The sequence below is a fragment of the Dipteris shenzhenensis genome, chromosome 26 (assembly GCF_047967505.1).
Source record: "Dipteris shenzhenensis isolate YYH24624 ecotype China chromosome 26, Dip_SZ_1.0, whole genome shotgun sequence".
Classification (NCBI taxonomy): domain Eukaryota; kingdom Viridiplantae; phylum Streptophyta; class Polypodiopsida; order Gleicheniales; family Dipteridaceae; genus Dipteris; species Dipteris shenzhenensis.
The window spans coordinates 25,958,926-25,978,034 of record NC_141621.1 but is presented as its reverse complement, the minus strand read 5'-3'; the positions used below and the strand labels follow the sequence as shown (position 1 = coordinate 25,978,034).

General features: G+C 43.6%; 1 protein-coding gene across 1 annotated transcript in view; it reads left to right on the top strand.

Annotated features, from left to right (window-relative positions):
- Positions 1–5,162: 5,162 nt before the first annotated feature.
- Positions 5,163–19,109, top strand: part of LOC147884885 (E3 ubiquitin-protein ligase XBAT33-like) — a 35,351-nt gene continuing 21,404 nt past the window's right edge. The window contains exons 1-3 of the mRNA XM_087397474.1: positions 5,163–5,492; positions 5,592–5,651; positions 5,734–5,805. Coding sequence (XP_087253600.1) covers positions 5,316–5,492; positions 5,592–5,651; positions 5,734–5,805 — 309 coding nt within the window. The 5' untranslated portion in view covers positions 5,163–5,315. The remainder of the gene's footprint in view (positions 5,493–5,591; positions 5,652–5,733; positions 5,806–19,109) is intronic.

The window sequence follows — 19,109 nt, the reverse complement described above, 5'->3', positions numbered from 1 at the left end:
CTGCAGTGGCCAACTTCTGGCGAGTAGGATTTGGGAGCATCCTACGTGTAAGAGGAGCATCCACAATCGATGGGCCAAAGAGGCGATGGCCGCAGTGGCCCCGCGATCACAGACATGGTGGTGGCGGTCGTGGGCAAAATCAATCGAGAACATGTTTGTTCTGTTTGGGAGAAGGCCATTGGCGGAATGAATGCCTGGACACTCAAGAGTGGGATCGTAACGAGCAGAGCGACAAAAGTTGATGGGAAAATTGCCGAGCACCTCTATGGTGCACATTGTGGAGGATGATCTGTTGATATGCCCAGAAATCAATATCATCACACATGTTGGCACAAAACTCTAGGGTGCAACCGCAAAGAAAGGCGGCACGATGCTGGATTGGCCAGTACAGGAGCAAGTGTGATGTCAGGTCCGAGATTTGGTGGCAGAAGAGGCCCCTTTGATGAAGTCAATTGAGCCAGAAACGGCGACCGAGGTGTCACGCAAGGTGCAGTTTGCAGATCCGGTTGCCCAATTGGAGCCAGAGATTTTGTCCATGAAAATTTCAAACTTCATTTGTCGAGAAATAGTCTGAAGGTAGTCAAAGCAGCTCCACTATTGGTAGCTAATCAAGCCAGGAGGTGGGCAATTTCTCCACAAAGGGAGCCGAAAATGGAATTCATTCTGGAGGCACCTATACAAATTTTGCTTGGTAGGTTGCCCAACTTGGTACCCAGATTCCATCAATAATTGCTGCAATCCCTCAACAAGGAGTTGGAGCCGGAAAAGCTTAGTGTATGCCAAGCTGATTCTTCTCTGGTATTGGCAAATCCTGTCACAAATATGAGGATTCCAGTGATTACGACAAAAGAACAAGGCCGGACTTTCGAGCAAGTTCTAGTGGATGGAGGTTCTGGAGTCAACATCGTCACCTTGAAGACATGTTAGGAGATGGGATGGATGTCATGGGAACTGGCGCCGTTCCTAGTTTGGATGGCGAATCAGCCTTGAGTTCGGCCACTAGGGATCTTACAAGTAGTAGTCTTGGAGGTGGCCAGCATCTTGTTTGTCGTTTCCTTTGTGGTGCTGAATACATCTCGACCAAGACACACACAATTACAGGTAGCCAAAGCTCACATAGAGGCCACACAGTAGTTGCATGCATGAACACATCTCGACCAAGACAACGCACAATTGCATAACCATGCGGGTTAGCAGTAGTGACTGCGATGGGTGTGCACAGGTAGGTTAGTCGCAATGGCTGATGGTTCGAGTCTTCAACAATTCCTAACCGATATCTTGTTCTTGTACGCATGCTATTACTAGCATTCTAACTCTGTTCTTCCCATAGGGATATATGAGCTCTTGCTCTGAGTTATATGCATCTTACGTAGTGTTGTGGCAATCATCTTTTCTTATTCTCTATGTTTTCAGTAGATGATGCATTGTGTATTCATTTGTATACCCCATAGCATCTGCGCGGTATAGTGATGCTACACCCAACAAGACTTCTGCGAACACACATAAGACACGCCTTCAAAGGTTGAGGGAAGTTTGTGTCTCCCAAGGGATGACACTTCTTAAACACATTATGTAAGCATTCCAAGTGCACGCACTTTGTATTGTAGATAGAGAAATCATCCCTATATATTGCAAGAAACTCGTTGATGTACTCTTGGAAGGTTTCCATCATGAAGCATAGGAATATGGCCCATGCAATTATTCAACTCAAAATGCATCACTTTCCTTGAGTATGCTCCCTATTTGGTAATAAAGGTTGTCTTCTCTTGATCTTCTTTGGCCAATAGGATTTGATTGTACCATCCATGAACGTACTGATTGGGAACTATTCAATCCATTTGATGACTTTATCAGTGAATGTGGTGGGGAGGAAGTATATAAGGTACGCTTCCTCCATTTTGACTTGGGAATATCATCATTGTTCGCATAAAACCTTGCAAATGACATTGGAGATTCTCTCCCTCTCATCCCATGTATGTGATTCTTATCTTTGGTCCTCTTGTTGCTTTGGCAGCTATACACAGTCTTGGTGGTGGGCTCGCCCTAAACATATCCATTGGGGCTTGTATTAGATGAACTCAGACTTTGCCCTTGTGAGGGTTATGAGGATGCATTTTCTAATTCTTGGCAATACTTGCCTGAATCTACTTAGGTGGGGTTGTTGACTTTGGTCATCCCCTTCTTCCTCCCTTCATTCATTGTCATCTCCGGTGAGTTGCTCAGCTTGCTCACTCCCTTGGGCTTGAGTCTCTATTTAGTTCTCATCAAAGGTCCTCTTGTGTGAGCTTCGAATCTTGGCATCCATTTGTCTCTTTGCAGTTGGTACCTTTACCAATGTCACATTCTTGCATTTATTGTTTTTGTCATTCACTCCAATTTGATTTACACTATCCCCACCATCCCTGGCTTCTCTAGTGTAAACCAATTCATTCTCTTAGCAAGATCGCCAAAATGTTGATGCTCAAATTGTGGCGTTGCATGTTGGCACATTGTTTTGCACAATTGTGTTGTGCATTCACATTCACTTTGGATGATTTGTATATGTGTGTGTGTGTGTGCATGTATATAGATATATGGAAGGTAGATTGCCTTATTCATTGGCTAGATAATGGCTCGCTCCATAATGAATGAGTGCGAGTGCATGCATAGTGGAACAAGCATAGGGGACAAGGAGAGGAGCTCAACTTAGAAACTAAATGAAACCAATGAGAAGTCTACATAATGAATTGGAAAATAGGCTCTTGTACTACTTTTCGAAAATAAGCTCTTGTATTTATCCAAATAGTAATCAACATACAAGTGGCTTTTTGTCTCCACCTCTACGCACATGAGTTGTATTGGTAACAAGATGACTGTAACACTATGGACCCTAGGACCTTATATACAGGATCTTCGAACACGACATGGTGGGTACTACCCACCCTCATATACAATTGCTTGCACTTACATGTTAGAAGGGTAGGTGCTATTAGTTGGGTACCGAAGTAGCCCTAACACTTCTAATGTGCCTGTCGAATCTCCTAACAGTTGGGCCCTTGTGATCTCACCCTTGTTGTTTTCTAGGAACACTTCTACTTGGATTTGCCTTGGTGCAAACAATGTTGACTTGTACGCGGTCATATGTTCTAAGCCTTATGATGGCAATTGTTATTTTTCACGTAAAACTTGGTAATGCTAGCTCATCACTATGGTAAACCATTGCATGAAACTAGAGCTATCAATTTTGAACTATTGACATGGGATACCACAAATGATATAATTGTATTGGGTACAAAAAAAGAATCATAGCATAAATCTTCCCATTAAATAGTGGCCATAAAGTTGTAATACTAGAGGGCCCTAAAGATAAATCTTTAGAACCCTAATGCCCCACCTTTGGCATCAAACCTATATGACCAACTATGCCAAAAAGGAAAATCAATAATGTTGAAAAAGGCGATGAATTCTTCTATCAAGGAACAACTAATAACTTTACAAACTAGATAATAACGGCCTGCACAAAATTACAGACATAATTTGTAAGATTAAAAACCTACACTTGAGGTCTAAAAATTTGGATTTCAATGTATTTATACCCAAAACATGCATCATTCTAACACTCGTGTTGTTTGGAATGGAAGCAAGTTAGTATAGTTTCCCCAGTTTAGCAACAATAATGTTACACACCTAATGGGACAAAGCATAATCAACATATAATTGCCTAACAAACTTACGCACACATGCACGCACGCACACATTTGCATATATGTGCCCAATATGCATTTAAATGAAAACCTCTTATAGGTTGAACTCCACATATAATGTTAGTAAAGAAAATAAACATGGAAGCTTATAAATTAATGGTGTGAAGATATTGCATTTTGGGTATGCATGACGATGGACCTCAATAAGCCAATCATGTAAAATTGGTGCCTCTAAACACACATATTAATATTGGTAACATTTGTAGCCTCCTACTAATAGATGTCCATTATCATGCCTCTCTCCAAAGCATGAATGAGGTAAAAGTATTCAATCAAGATGTAGAACTGAAATGAAGCACATGTGATCCATAGATAAAGGTGCAAGTAAGGATAAAATATCATATTATATAATTAGTACATGTAAGTCACGTGGATAAGTTGTCAATATGATGGTGCTATCTATACACTTTACTTATGTGAAGATATTCCTTGTTTTATTTAATATAACATGAGATTTTAAAGAACCTTAAAGCAAAGAGATGGCCTTTTCTAAAGGAAAGGGGGTTGGGGGGCATCATTGTGAATAGTGGGTTTGGGGATGGGTGCCTTTCAACAAATGAGTAGCATGTGAAGGTAATGAAGAGGGCGAAGAAGACGGCCAATGAAGAGGGTATGATGTCTTTATTGTTTTTAATAATTTGTGAACTAAAGTGCCACATGTTAACAAACCTTCCCATAACTTTGACACATCTTAAGCAAGGTTTAAGAGTACCTAATTGAGATGATGAGGCAATACCTTGGATTAGAGGGCTTAATGTCATGAAAATGAGAAGAACGAACCAAGGCTCTAGAAATGAATAGAGGGGGTGGTTGTGAAGCCAAGGAACTAGTTGATTCTCTTAGTGCCAAATATGTGCTCTTGAGTAAACTGCCTTTGTGGAAACTATGTCTATAAAAATAAAAATTAGAACCTAGTCAAGCCCTCTGAGAGGGAATTTGGAGGACTTGAAGTAAGGAAACTACTATGAACATTGAACCTCAAAGAAGTTAGAGGAGCTTTTAAAAGCCGATTGAGCACCTGATTGTTCCAAATTCCCAAGTTGCGCCTTGTGAAATCCGTTAAGGTGATGATTCATCGTAAGCAATTCTAGAGATAGGAAGTGGGAGTTTGCCATTTGGACTATGGAGCATGCTTCTCAGGTCGAGGATCAACAGAGCCAATGATTTTGAAGACTCTACAATATATCCAATTAGGCATAGGGGATATTCTCACGATTTCCAATGATGGAAGTGGGACACGTGGCGGGGAATCGGCCCTCCAGGGAGCTGACGTGGGGGGGGGATAATTTTGCGGCATAAAAGTTTGCGTAATTTAAGAAAAGAGGGAATAAAAAAAATCGCGCAAAAATGTTTAAAAAATAAAATAAAATAAAATAAAATAGGATGTCTTCTTCTCCAACGAAGCCTTCTTGCCAACAAACAAACAAAAGAGTCTCATTTTGCTCTGCTGTTTTTGAGCTATGGAGCTCTTTTGCCCTAATTCATCTCCATAGCCATCGCTCCATCCTCTGCCCTCGCCCTCTCAAATGCCACTTCCCATCTCCCCCCCTCGCCTTCCTTCCCTCCTCCCTCATGGGTAACTCCCTTGGCTGCTCTGCCTCCGGTGAGCGCTTGGTCTCCGCTGCCCGTGATGGTGACCTCGCAGAGGCTCGCGCATTGCTGGAATTCAACCCCCTCCTCGCTAAGTACTCCACTTTCGGCGCCCTCAACTCGCCCCTCCACTTTGCCGCTGCCAAAGGCCATGACGAGGTTTGCAGTTTGTTCTTTCGCAGTTCCGCAGCGGCGATTTAGTCTTTGAGCTAGGCTTTCGGTCGGCTAGCAGTCTGATCTCCAGCTCTTGTGAGTCAGATTGTAAATTTGCTCTTGGAGAATGGGGCGGACGTCAATATCAGGAATTATTGCGGTCAGGTATCGTGCACGCGTTAAAAATTTGCGTACGTTTTACTTGAGTCCTCCTCCCGAAAATGTAAATTTGGGCGCATTGATGCAGACTGCTCTGATGCAAGCATGTCGATACGGGCATTGGGAAGTTGTTCAGACGTTGCTTCTTTACAAAGCAAATGTGCGTATGCGTCACCTTATGACTGTTAAGTCCTTTCCGTAATCGCTTCAAAAGCCGTAGCATGCATCGAAATAAGTACTTGTTTTGTTTAAGAAGCAAGTAATCCATTTAAAACAGCACATTAAATCTCTAAAATTAAAATCTGGTTAACATGAGAGTGTGTGTGTGTGTGTGAGAGAGAGAGAGAGAGAGAGAGAGAGAGAGATAGAGAGAGAGGTGTTATTAATATCTGCTGGACACCAATAGAATTGGCCTTCATTGAAGCAAGAGAGGGTAACTTTTAGGGGCGTGTCCACAGGGCTTATGAGCCTCTCTGCACAGCACCGTAACAGTCCCAGTGTCGTCTGATCTGTCCTGAGGGGTGGATCAATAACAAACACAAGAAGGAAACCCTTATGCTACCCGAGAGGTCGATCAATAAGAAATACAAGAATGAAACCCTTACGCTGCCCCCATGGCAGTCGATGTGCTGCGCATGTGGCTGCATTCCCTGATCATTTTCCATGTTGGAAGGCTGACGTGGTTCATAACCATGAAGAGCAGAGAAAGGAGTCGTATTTATTGACATGTGGACAACTAAAAGGCCTATGATAACGTTGGGCGTGTTGCCCTTTGTCAATGGTAGCCCAAAGAAATCCTCTTAGCTACAGTCGCTAGGCAGGCTAGGTTATAGCTCACCCCGGCAACGCTAGTACAGCTGGGCAGAGCCTTAACTAGTTGCCTGGTTACCTTCGACAAAGAAGTAGACGACGTTGAAATGATGATTGAAGATCTCATTGACCGGAAGTCATTTTGCATCACTCCTTCACATGTAGCAGATGTCATCTTAGGGATGAAATGGTACAAGTAGTATTGGGTGATGACCAAATGGGACAACTGTGGGTTTGGTGATTCCTTCCATTCATCCTTCGGAATCTCTTTAGCACCTCGTGACAGTACTGTTCGTGACAGATAAAGATGATGCCATTCTTCTTCCAGGCTTCTATTCTAAGAACGTAGTCGATCTGTCATCTCGAAGATCTTCCTCTTTTGATCACCTCTGACAATTGTCTTCCCTCCCTTTGTGAAGAGGTAGAAGTTAATATTAGATGGACTATGAGATAAGCCTATCGCATAGAAGTAGTCATCAATCCTTTGGTGCCATCCTCTCAAGGTATATGCTTCTGCCGTATTAGCAGAGATGCATATTTGACTTTTTGAACTTTTTGTCCATGTTGGGGCCTGCTGGTTTTGCGATTATTTTTTCTATCTTAAGTGGTGCGTTGCCCTATCAGCTAGATTTAGCACAGTTACCAGGGAACGGGAACGTTCCGAGAAGGGGGAACAGGACCGGAACACCACATCATACATGACATGTCATCATATGACAGAAAACTATGTTAGAAAATGAAAGAACTAGCATTTTACAGCTATAACTTTATATATAAGCTCTAAAATACCCATTTGAAATACAAAGTGAGAGACGTTCCAGGGCCGTTCCGGCTCCAGCCTGCCTCCTGGAACGGCGTTCTAGACGTTCCGGATGTCAGAACGCCGTTCCTTGGTAACTATGAGATTTAGCTGCTCGTCTGGGAGAGACTAAAATGAAATTGTTTAGTCTTCACAAATAGTTGTAGCTTGAATGAAGAGATTTTGGACTACCTTTTGATTAGCCTTCTCCTTTAGTGCTAGCCTTCATCATGGCTGAGTATGCCCTTCACCTCCGGAGTGCCGACAGAAACTCAGTACGCTCACGCATGTGTGGGTGTGTGGATTTGTATATGTGAGAGCATATGTTTATACTATGGTCTACACCCAGTGTTGGACGCTGATGACATTAGTGGCAGGGATGTCATAGTAGCTAGTCCCTGCTATGCGTGATGGAGTTTATGGTTTTCAACCTTATGAGTGACTATCATGAGATTGAAACTGCACTATGTAGCGTTTTTAGAGGATGAGTTTGGGCATGTTCCACTCATCTAGGTATACGGTGCCATGCTCTCAAGGCCTGTTTCAGCCTTGCGAAGCTTGCATGCCTTCTTTCCTTCACTTGGTTGTCGGAATCCTTTTGGCTACTCACCATAAACTTCCTCCTGTAGGATGGTGGCAGCCAAAAGCTATGACCATGTGTATGGTTGTCATCCTGGCTGCAGGAGCAAATGTTTCTCCGTAGTAGACTCCCTTTGTTTGTGCATAGGATTTGACAACAAGTCTAGCTTATCCAAGATCTATCAGATTTATACTTGGCTTGGTAAACCTACTTGGTTCCTAGGGTCTTCCTCTTTCGAGGACTCTTTACGAGGTCTTAAGTATGGTTCTTCATAATGACCTCCATTTTTGTTTTCATGGTAGCCTACCATTTTGGTATTTCATTTGCTTCCTCAAAGGTCCTTGGCTCCATGATCTTGTGGATTTGAACCATAAGAGCATAGTTCGCAGTTGGTGCGTTCTTCTTATATCTCCTTACCTCTTGTGACTTCTGAATCCTCTAGATTCTTCAAGTACCATCTTGGTACCTCTCTCTCCTTTACAATAGAGACGCTTTTTGTTCCAAATTTTCTTTTTCTTATCTCCATTGTCTTCTGACTTGTTGCCTTTAGAGTGGCTTACTGTGACTGCCTGCTGTTCTCGGGCTTCTTGGAGTCGTAAAGGACCAAGCTCTTCAAACGTCTTGGGAGTAGTTCATTATGCAACTGTCACTATCGTGCCTAACTTCTTGAAGCTTATGGAAAGAGAGCCAAGTACAAGCGTGGCTAGCTGACTTCTGTCCACCTTGTGACCAATTGCAGTCAATTGGTCCCTCACAACCTTCACCTTAGTGAGATGGTCATGGATGCGGTCCTTGACACGAACCCAGCACTCCTAAAATCTCTGACTTGCAAGCAAACACAAGAACACATCAAATGTAAGGAAACTGAGTAGGCTGCTCACCACCCAACCACGACATCTACAAGATGTGATCCCAAATCAGGAGATGTCCCCTCTGAGCCACGGGCTAAGCTACTGGCACGAACTCCCAACCAGATCCTAACTAGCCTAGTGTCCCATACCACCAGGTGGCGTTGTGAAGCTTGGGATCTGCTGCTGGGCCTTGGGCTATGCTATGATGCAGGCATGCGTCCGTGACTTAATCCAAGATCAGACCTAGCACTTGGGAACGAGACTTGCTCCCATCGGCTCTCTGAGAATTGAACCTTTGGGCCCCTTACATAGACTTGGGCCCCAAGCGCCAAAAATAGCGAAGACCTCTAATTGGTTCGTACCCTTGCCACTCAACCCGAGAATCAAGCCTACCTAGCCCTAAGCCTCCCCAGGCTACTTGAGCTAGTCTTGTGTACCCAGTACACGTCAGATACCAATCCGTGCACATGACATACTTCCCCTCCTCTAAGAACTCACTCTTGAGTTAGCTAAAAAACCTGGGAAGGTCCTCTGGAGGTTCTGTAATGTCTCCCATGTTGCATCCTTCTCAACACGATCCTTCCACTTGATCTTGTATTCCGTGATAGTTCTATTACGAATCTGTCTTTCACGAAATTCAAGAATATTCTCAGGTTCATGTGGAATAAAAGTCAAATGGGTAACTTCTATTATTTCTTGAGGAGAAACAAGTTGATCATCTGCACCCAGTAACTCTTTCAGTCTACTGACATGAAATACTAGATGTACTTCAACATCAGGAGGCAATTCTAGTTTATATGCAACTGGTCCAATTCTTTTAATAACCTTGAACAGACCACAGTATGTGGGGGATAACTTCAGAACCAAACCAGTACTTAGGCTCTTGGATTCCTTGGGAATACACAAATATACCATCGTTCCTTCAGAGAACTCTCTAGGTGAACGATGTCTATTAGCATAAAATATGTCTTGATCTTGGGCACTTCTAATAGACTCTTTGGCAAACTGCAACATTTCTTGCATGTCTTGTAAGAATGTCTTTGCAGCATGATTTTGGATTCCCTTTAATCCAACCATAACTAGTGACTTAGGTTGAAACCTGTACATAAGCATAAAAGGACTGTAACCAGTACTTGAATGCTTTGCACTGTTATAAGCAAATTCTATCATAGGTAGATAATCTTCCCATGAAGACTGTCTCTTAGAAACATATGCCCGAAGCATATCTTCAACCAATTGGTTGACCTTCTCTGCACTGCCATCAGATTGTGCATGATCTAAGGAACCCATATTTAGAGTAGTTTCCAACTTCTAAAAAACAAGTGTCCAGAAGTTGCTTGTAAACTTCGAGTCCCTGTTGCTGACTATGTTAGACGACAAACCATACAACTTAAACAAGTGGTCCACAAACTCATGAGCTAGCTGAACAGCTGAGATGGTTGTTCTAGTAGGTAAGAATCTAGCCATTTTTGTCAGATGGTCCGCTATGACCCAAATGGAGTCATGACCCTTCTCAGTTCTAGGCAAACCAGTAATAAAATCCATGGAAATACTTTCCCATTTATTACTCGGGATTTGCAATGGCTGTAATAAACCTGCGCTTCTAAGGCATTCTACCTTAGTAACTTGACAACCTGGCAACCTACCACATAGTTTTCAATAAATGCACGCATCTTAGGCCAATAAAAGGTATGCTTCACAAGAGACAGAGTCCGATGTATACCTAGATGTCCAGCACTAGGAGCATCATGACACTCCCAGAGAATATTGGATCAAAGATCCGAAACATCTGGCACACATATCTTTCCATTGCGGAACAGCAAGCTGTTCCGCAATCCCTTAGTCCTGGTCAACCACCTAGCTCCCATCCTGGACTTTTTGCCAATAAGAACTGAAATGACTATCAGTTGTGCAAAGCCCTCTCAAGGATTGAAATAGGTTTGAGGATATTTTCGTAAATGACATAGCATTTACAAACTTGACTCGACTTAAGGCATCCGCCACACTATTCATCAAACCCTTTCGATAATGTATTTCAAAATCAAAATCTTGCATTAACTTTGCCTATCTAGCCTTTCTTCCCCTCAATTCAGACCCATCACACACATACTTGATTGATTGATGATTTGTCAATACAGGAAACTTCGAACCATACAAGTAGTGTCTCCAAACCTTCAGAGCATACACAACTGCATAAAGTTCTTTTTCTAGTGTGGGCCAACGAAATTGGGTATCGTCTAGCTTTTTACTCTCAAAAGCTACAAGTGTGCCCTCTTGGAATAGAGCTGCCCCAATCGCAAAATCACTCGCATTGGCCTCTAAAACATAAGGCTAGGTAGGATTAGGTAATGCAAGAACGGGTGCTTCCTTGATAGTTAACTTCAAGGTTTCAAAAGCCTTGTTCAATGCATCATTCCAAGAGATCGGCAGGGTAGACCTGCCTCCACGACCTTTCAATATGTTGGTCAGGGGTGCCGTGATGTGTGAATAATCACGCATAGACTTTCGTAGAAAACCGTGAATCCTAGAAAAGAGCGAAGTTGTTTCACAGTCTGAGGGATAGGCCATTCTAAAACCTTCTGGATACGATCTAGATCAATGCTAATACCTTCAGAAGAAATCTTGTGTCCTAAGTAAATGATCTCCTCCATAAAGAAGTCACATTTACTCATCTTAGCATAGAGCTTATGATGTCTTAGTATAACTAAGACAATCCGGAGGTGTCCAATGTGATTCTCTAGCGTTCGGCTATATACCAAGATGTCATCTAAGAACACGACAACAAATTTGCTCAGAAAATCTTCGGAACAAATCGTTTATCATTTGCTGGAAGGTAGCAAGAGCATTGGTCAAACCAAAAGGCAATACGAGAAACTCGTAGTGGCGATACCTAGTTCGGAATGCGGTTCGATCTATGTGTTTAGCAGCGATAAGGACTTAGTGATAACCCGTACGCAAATCAATCTTAGTGAAATACTTCGCTCCGGTCAAACGGTCTATCAAATCATCGGAATGAGGAAGAGGGTATCGATTCTTAATTGTCACTTTATTCAATCGTTTATAATCTATATACATTCTCCACAAACTATCTTTCTTCTTTCTTAAGAGGATAGGTGCTCCCCAAGGTGATTTACTTGGGCGAATATAGCCCATATTCAGATAATCTTGTAGCTGTGAAGCTAACTCATCCTCCTCAAGCTGGCTCATCGTATAAGGTGGAACACTAATAGATTGAGCCCCTGGTACTAAATCTATGCGATGGTCTACTGCCCGTTTTGGAGGTAAACCTTCCGGTAGTTGAGCAAGGAATACATCCATGAAATTATCCAACAACGTTCTTAATTCACAGTGTTCAAACATGCTTAAATCATTTTTGTTATAAACAGAGACAACAAATGAAATAAGCGGAATTAAAACACACTGATACACATTATAATGAGAAGTGTTTATTATAGTCCGAAGCTGCATCCCAGATACAATAGGTCCCTGAGAAGAGGGAATATTATCACTCTGAATACAAAATTGGGTGTCCTTATCCAAAAAAAAGAGTGTATGCTCTTTCCATCCAATCTGAATATCGTGGGTTTTAAACCACTCTATTTCGATTAACAAGTCCACATGTTCCAAGTGCATGACATAGCACATAAGAGCAGCTGTGTAGTCTTGAATCCGGATAGAAAGTGCTTCCATCTTGCGATCCCAAAACTGCTTCCTAGCTGGAAGCTGCACCTCGTAGGTGTGATGGCTAGGTATCGTGGACAACCCCATCCTCTGCACAAGTTTGTAATTAGCAAAATTGTGAGAGCTGCTTGGGTCAAAGAGAATGTGAACTCTTTGGTCCCTTACTTCTCCATAAACTCAGAAAAGATAATGGGAACCAAATAACGAATTATTAAAAGTGCAATTACAAGAAAGTGGGCAGGTAATGTCATTTACAAAAATACCTGTCATCAAAGCTCCCTTAGCTTTTGTACTTGGATCCGCATGGAGCTTCAGTCCCGGCGCTTGCATCTGATTCTTGCGCTTAGGACAATCATTCCTAGTATGGCTCCGCTCCTCACATACGAAGTAACATCCTTCTTTCTTTAACTTCAATGTGTAGAGGAAACGGGTACGACCATTCTTCATCCGAGTCAAGTTTTTCTTGGAGGCGTTGTCTATAGACTTCGACTCCTCGGTACCAGTGGTAGACTAGAAGAACTTCCTCTTGTTCTTCCCACTCGTATCGGCAACGGTGGTTCCCTTTGCGCTGGCCATGGTATCATCATAGATGCACGCATAATTCATGGCCTCTTGCAAAGTGGTACACTTGTTGTTCTTGATCTGTAGCTTGTACGAGTCAAGCAAACCATCCACAAAGAAACCTAACAAGGTCACTGGATCCATCTTTGTAGCTCTGGTCTGCAAATCCCAAAACCTTTGAAGGTAAACCTCAAAAGTCAAATTCAGCTTGTGAGAGATTGAGAGGGAGAGGGATTTGGAGTAGGGAGTGAAGGAGACACACTGCACACACAATAGTGGGGATAATCACAATGAGTGAGTGGTACCTCCCCAAGTACACACATATATATATTATGGATAAGGTAGTAACCCTTAAGTACATCTAAGTACAAATGTGTACTTAGTGTACTTAAGTGTCCTACTCTAAAGTACAACATAAAGTACTATTTACATAGGGTGGCCAGTGCCTTTACCCCAACAACCTCCCACTTAAAGGCAGTGTGCCCTCAAGGAGAGAGAGAATATTGACTTCAACCAATACCCATAAGAGATCTGCAGTGTGCAAACCTCTCTGCAGCTAACCCTTTGGTTAACAGATCTGCCGGATTGTCATCTGTATGCACCTTAACAAGCTTAATTTGCTTGTTTTCAAGCACCTCCCTGATAAAGTGATATTTCACATCTATGTGCTTCGTCTTTGCATGAAAGACAGGATTACGTGCCAACTGTATGGCACTCTGACTGTCACAATGCAACAATGGAATCTCCAATGGATAACCCAAATCTGCCACTAACCGAGATAGCCATATAGCCTCCTTGCATGCCTCAGTGGCTGCAATGTATTCTGCTTCTGTGGTAGACAATGCAACGCATTGCTGCATTCTAGATACCCACGACACTGCACCTCCAGTGAAAGTGAAAACATAGCCGGTAGTAGACTTCCGGGTATCAGGGTGACCGGCATAATCAGAGTCTGTATAACCCTGCACTTTTGCATCTTGACTGCCGAAACATATACACAAGTCCTGTGTACCCTTCAGGTATCTCATGACACCTTTCACTGCATTCCAATGCTTCTTGCCAGGTTTAGCCATGTATCTGCTAACCACTCCCACTGCAAACGCAATATCGGGCCTGGTTGCAACCATAGCATACATGAGACTACCACACGCTGATGCATACGGAATCTTTGACATCTCAGCTCTCTCAGCATCTGTCTGAGGGCTGTCCAAAGCACTGATTTTCACATAAGGAGGTAATGGAGTACCAATACTCTTCCCCCCCTCCATGTGAAATCTCTGCAAGACCTTGCCAATGTATTCCTTCTGAGACAAGTATAGCAACCGCTTTTCCCTATCCCGAAGTATCCGCATACCCAATATATGGTTGGCATCACCAAGATCCTTCATATCAAAGGTCTGGTGCAATCTCTTTTTCAAGGCATTCATCTCCTTATGAGATTTTCCAGCAATTAACATGTCATCCACATACAAAATGAGGATAAGTAAACTGCCATCTGAAGCTTTCTTGGTATACAAGCAGTGATCAATGTCACTTCTCCTGTAACCCTGGGTTCGCATGAATGTATCAAACTTATGATACCATTCCCTGGGTGCCTGCTTTAGACCATAAAGACTTTTCTTCAGTCTGCATACAAGCTTCTCTTTGCCCTTCACTGTAAAACCCTCTGGCTGCTGCATAAAAATTTCCTCATGTAAATCACCATGAAGAAATGCTGTTTTGACATCCATTTGGACCAAATCCATATCTGCATGTGCAACCAATGCTAATACAGTTCTGAGTGTTGTCATCTTGACAACGGGAGAGAATATCTCCTCAAAGTCAACACCATATTCCTGCTTGAACCCTTTGGCAACCAGTTTGGCTTTATGCCTTGGCTTTTCACCAGGTGTGACTTTAAGTCTATAAACCCATTTGCATGGCAGTACCTTCTTACCAGTAGGCAAGGGTACCAATTCCCAAGTGCCATTCTTGTGAAGACTGTCCATTTCAGACTTCATAGCAAGATCCCATTGAACCTTGTCTGCCCTCTGCCTAGCCTCTCTGTAGCATGAAGGCTCTCCACAATCAGTGAGCATCAAATAATCAATGCCTGGAACAAATCTTTCTGGCTGCCGCGTCTGTCTGGTTGACCTTCTAACCCAAAGACCATCATCTTGAGCTGGCTGTCCAGCCTGTTCATCACCCAGATAAGGTGGCTGTTCCATGATTCCTGGCTGCATTTGCATGTCAGGAAGATCACCTAACTGTGCCTCATCCATTGGGATGTTTTCTGCCATAACTGGCTGTCCATTAGGATCTGCTGCAGCATCATTTAATGGCTGATTATGCTGCTGTTGTGGCTGATTTACAGCCTGTCTGTGTTGCCCATGATGCCTGTCATCATCAATAGTTACTTTTAAAGGTTCCTGCTGTACAACAGGTTCCTTGAACATGATGGTTTCATCAAACACGACATCATTGCTGCGTATAAGTTTTCTGTTCTTGGGATCCCAAATCCTGTAGCCCATCTCACCTTTGTCACCGTAACCTAGGAATATGCATTTGAGAGACTTTGGATCCAGTTTAGTTCTGTCCTCCCTGCGTACATGCACATACGCGACACAACCAAAGACCCGTAGGTGTTTGTAAGACGGAGGCTTGCCCGTCCATGCCTGTTCAGGCACACCACCACATAGTCTCTTGTTTGGTGACCTGTTAATAAGGTGCACAGCTGTCTTTACAGCTTCAGCCCAAAATGTGTGGGGCAATGCAGCATGTGACAACATGGATCTGACTTTCTCTTGAATGGTCCTGAACATTTTTTCAGCTGTACCATTCTGTGGAGGATCATATGGTGCAGACAACACCCTTTGAATACCCTTTGCCTCACAGAATTCTTGAAATTCTTTGGACAAATACTCTCCACCATTGTCAGATCGTAAGGCTTTCAGTTTTTTGCCTGTCTCATTTTCGACCAGTGCAATAAACTTAGTGAAAGCCTTGAAAGTATCACTCTTCTTCCTGAGAGTGTAAACCCACACTTTGCGGGTGGCGTCATCTATGAATGACAGTATGTACTTTGAACCTCCTAAAGAGAGTGTAGGCATCTCACACACATCTGTATGTACTAGCTCCAAGAGCTGTAATTTCTGATCTGACCTTCTCTTATGAGGTATTTGTACTTGACGACCGTAGAGACAAAATTCACATTTCTGTAAATCTGAATATTTTAGACTAGGCAAGTAACCAAAATGAGCCAATTGCTCCATTCCCTTAATACTCATATGGCCAAGCCGGCTATGCCACAATGAAATCTTTGGCAGCTCGGTGGCATTTACATCAGAATGCGGACAATGTCCAGCATGAAGTGAGTACAAAGTATCAACCTTAGGACCCCTGGCAATAGCCATTGCCCCTTTGCTGATTTTCCATTTCTGATTACCAAAGGTGGTAAGATAACCATCATCATCCAACAACCCTGTGGAAATCAAGTTCTTCTTCACCTCAGGAACATGCCTGACCCCTTTAAGCATTAACTGCTGGCCATTTTCAAGAACAAGCCTGACATCACCTATACCAATGATAGAACATGCATGGTTATCACCAAGAAAGACAACTCCCTTCTGCCCTCTTGCATATCTAACAAACAGATCTCTGTAGGATGTCACATGAAAGGAAGCACCTGAATCTATAATCCAGGAAAACATATCCGATCCATCACCAGCATGAAGTGTATGAGCCTCCAGTGAAGAGGTGAAACATATCTCACGTCCACTGTCACTGTCACTAACATAAGTAACATTCAGCTCCTCTTTTTCTTTGCCCTTAGACTTGCCTTGAGCCTTGCCTTCTTTGGCTCTCTGGTCATTCTTCTTTTGAAAACACTTTTTCTCAATATGTCCCTTCTTGGCACAATAATTGCAGACAAGATCACTTTTAGAGCGGGACTTGCTCCTCTCTCTTTCTCTGTCTTTTCCACGTGTTTTGGACCTGCTGCGTGCATTCAAAGCATTTGACTTCCCAATAGCATTGTTCTTTCTGTTCATCTCTTCCTGTAGAAGAGCACTCTCCACATCTGCAAATAACAGAATGACATTTGAGTTGCTGGTAGAAGTCCTGAATGTGTCCCATGACTCAGGTAGAGAACATAAGATGAGTGTAGCTTTCAGCTCATCATCGAGCTTCAACCCCTGGTTGATCACCTGGCTGAATATGCTGTTAAACTCAATAATATGAGTGGACATAGCTGTCCCCTCCTTCATTTGAAGACCAACAAGCTTTTTTAGCCAGTAAGCTTTTCCCGTGGCACTTTTCTTGGCATAAGTATCCTCAAGGCGTTGCCACATTTTCCACGCAGTAGGTTCATCCCTGATGCCTACAACCAGTGAATCAACAACTGTAAGCATAATGGTCGACCTGGCCAAGCCGTCCATCTTCTCCCACTGCTCATCAGTAATGTTGGAGGGCTTAACACCCTTCTCCTTTATAGGTTTGTACTGGTCCTTCTGCATCAACACATTGTAGCACTGTGTCCTCCATATGTCGTAGTTTTTAGCTCCTTCGAGCTTCTTTATCTGGAACAAGGACGACACGTCGCTGCTGGAACTCATGGTAAAGAAAATAGAGTTTGACTCCCTGTAGTCGTGCAATTAAGCACTAGTTACTCCAAGAAAATGCCCCCGCAGCGGAAGTACGATCAGAAAATGAACTTGGTACTGTTTCAGTGGCATAAAACCAACTGAAAGTCTTTCTCCCACTTGCTGCAGAAACAGTACAGCAAGCTGTTGTTGTCTGGTCTGCTGGTACAGCTGCTTCAAAGTGCGGTACAGCTGCTTCAAAGTGCTCCAGAAAAATCCCAGAACTGTTTTCTTAAAAGATAGCAGTACTTTTTGACTCTTTTTGACAGTCAAATCTGGTCAAACTTGCTGTGTGACAGTCCCGGACTGTCAAAAAAACAGTGAATCTCTGATTGTGGATGAAGATCTCTGATTTTAGACCTCCATATGCTCCAGAAACTTCCCCCCCCAACTGAATTCACAGTTTGGAAGTGAGATTGCTCAAAAGCCCTTTGAATGCATGAAGAAAATCAGAGATTTGACCTCCAATTAAAAAGATTGACCTTTGACCAAAAAACACTGTAAGTCAAATTTGCACTTTCAAAGCATAGTAGTGCTCCACGAGATAGCCTGATGCATGTAGAGTGCTCCCACTTGACAGATTGCCGGTCAGGCTACAAAAGCCCCAAATTTGACTAAAGTCAAACTTGGTCAAAATCGACCAAATCTGTACCAAAAGTGATTGTACTTTCAGCAACAAGCTAAAGCATTTGTCCCAAGCATAATAGCATCAAAAGCCCCTTGAATTGACAGCACATTCCGTGCATTAACACAGTAAATGGCATCAACTGCTACTGCTCACAAGGCGTTTGACTGCAAATCCATTGAGTTGCATTCAACAAGGCATACACTGCAAGTATCAAGTACAGATCTGTCCAATGCATACAATCAGTGCCACCACTGACATACAATCACTGGCTAAGTGATAGACCTGTCTCGACACTGTTTGCGGCATAAGCTAAGCCTCAGTGCGAGTGAAAGCCCTGCCCCAAGTAGAACACCTGGCTCAAATGCCAATGGGAAAGAGGTGTTTTCCCGTGGAAAACAGATGAACAGTGAAGAAATTTTCCTTGATGGATGTTCCAGATTTCGAGAGAAAAGGGGAGAGAGGAGAGGGGGGGGGTCGACGAAGCCTTCTGTTGCTGCTTACTTGCAGTTTTGCAGCCTCGCCCGTCCGTACGGCTGTACGGACGACGTACGGCCGTACGGATGTGTCCGTACGGCGCCCGCGCCCTCGACCTTGCAGCCTGCGCGCTTGCACCCTTGCAGCCCTTGCAGCTGCGCCTTTGCAGCCCGCTCTCGCGCCTTGAAGCCCTTGCAGCTGCGCCTTTGCAGCCCGATCTCGCGCCTTGAAGCCCTTGCAGCTGCGCCTTTGCAGCCCGCTCTCGCGCCTTGAAGCCCTGGCCTGCAGCCCACGCCTTGCGCCCTTGCAGCCCGCCTTGCAGCCTGCGCCCGCCTTGCGCCTTTGCAGCCCGCCTTGCGCCGCGCCTTGCAGCTTTGCAGCCTCGCCTTGCGCCGCCTGCGACCTGCAGCCCTGCCTTGCGCGATCCGTCCGTACGGTTGTACGGACGACGTCTTGCCGTA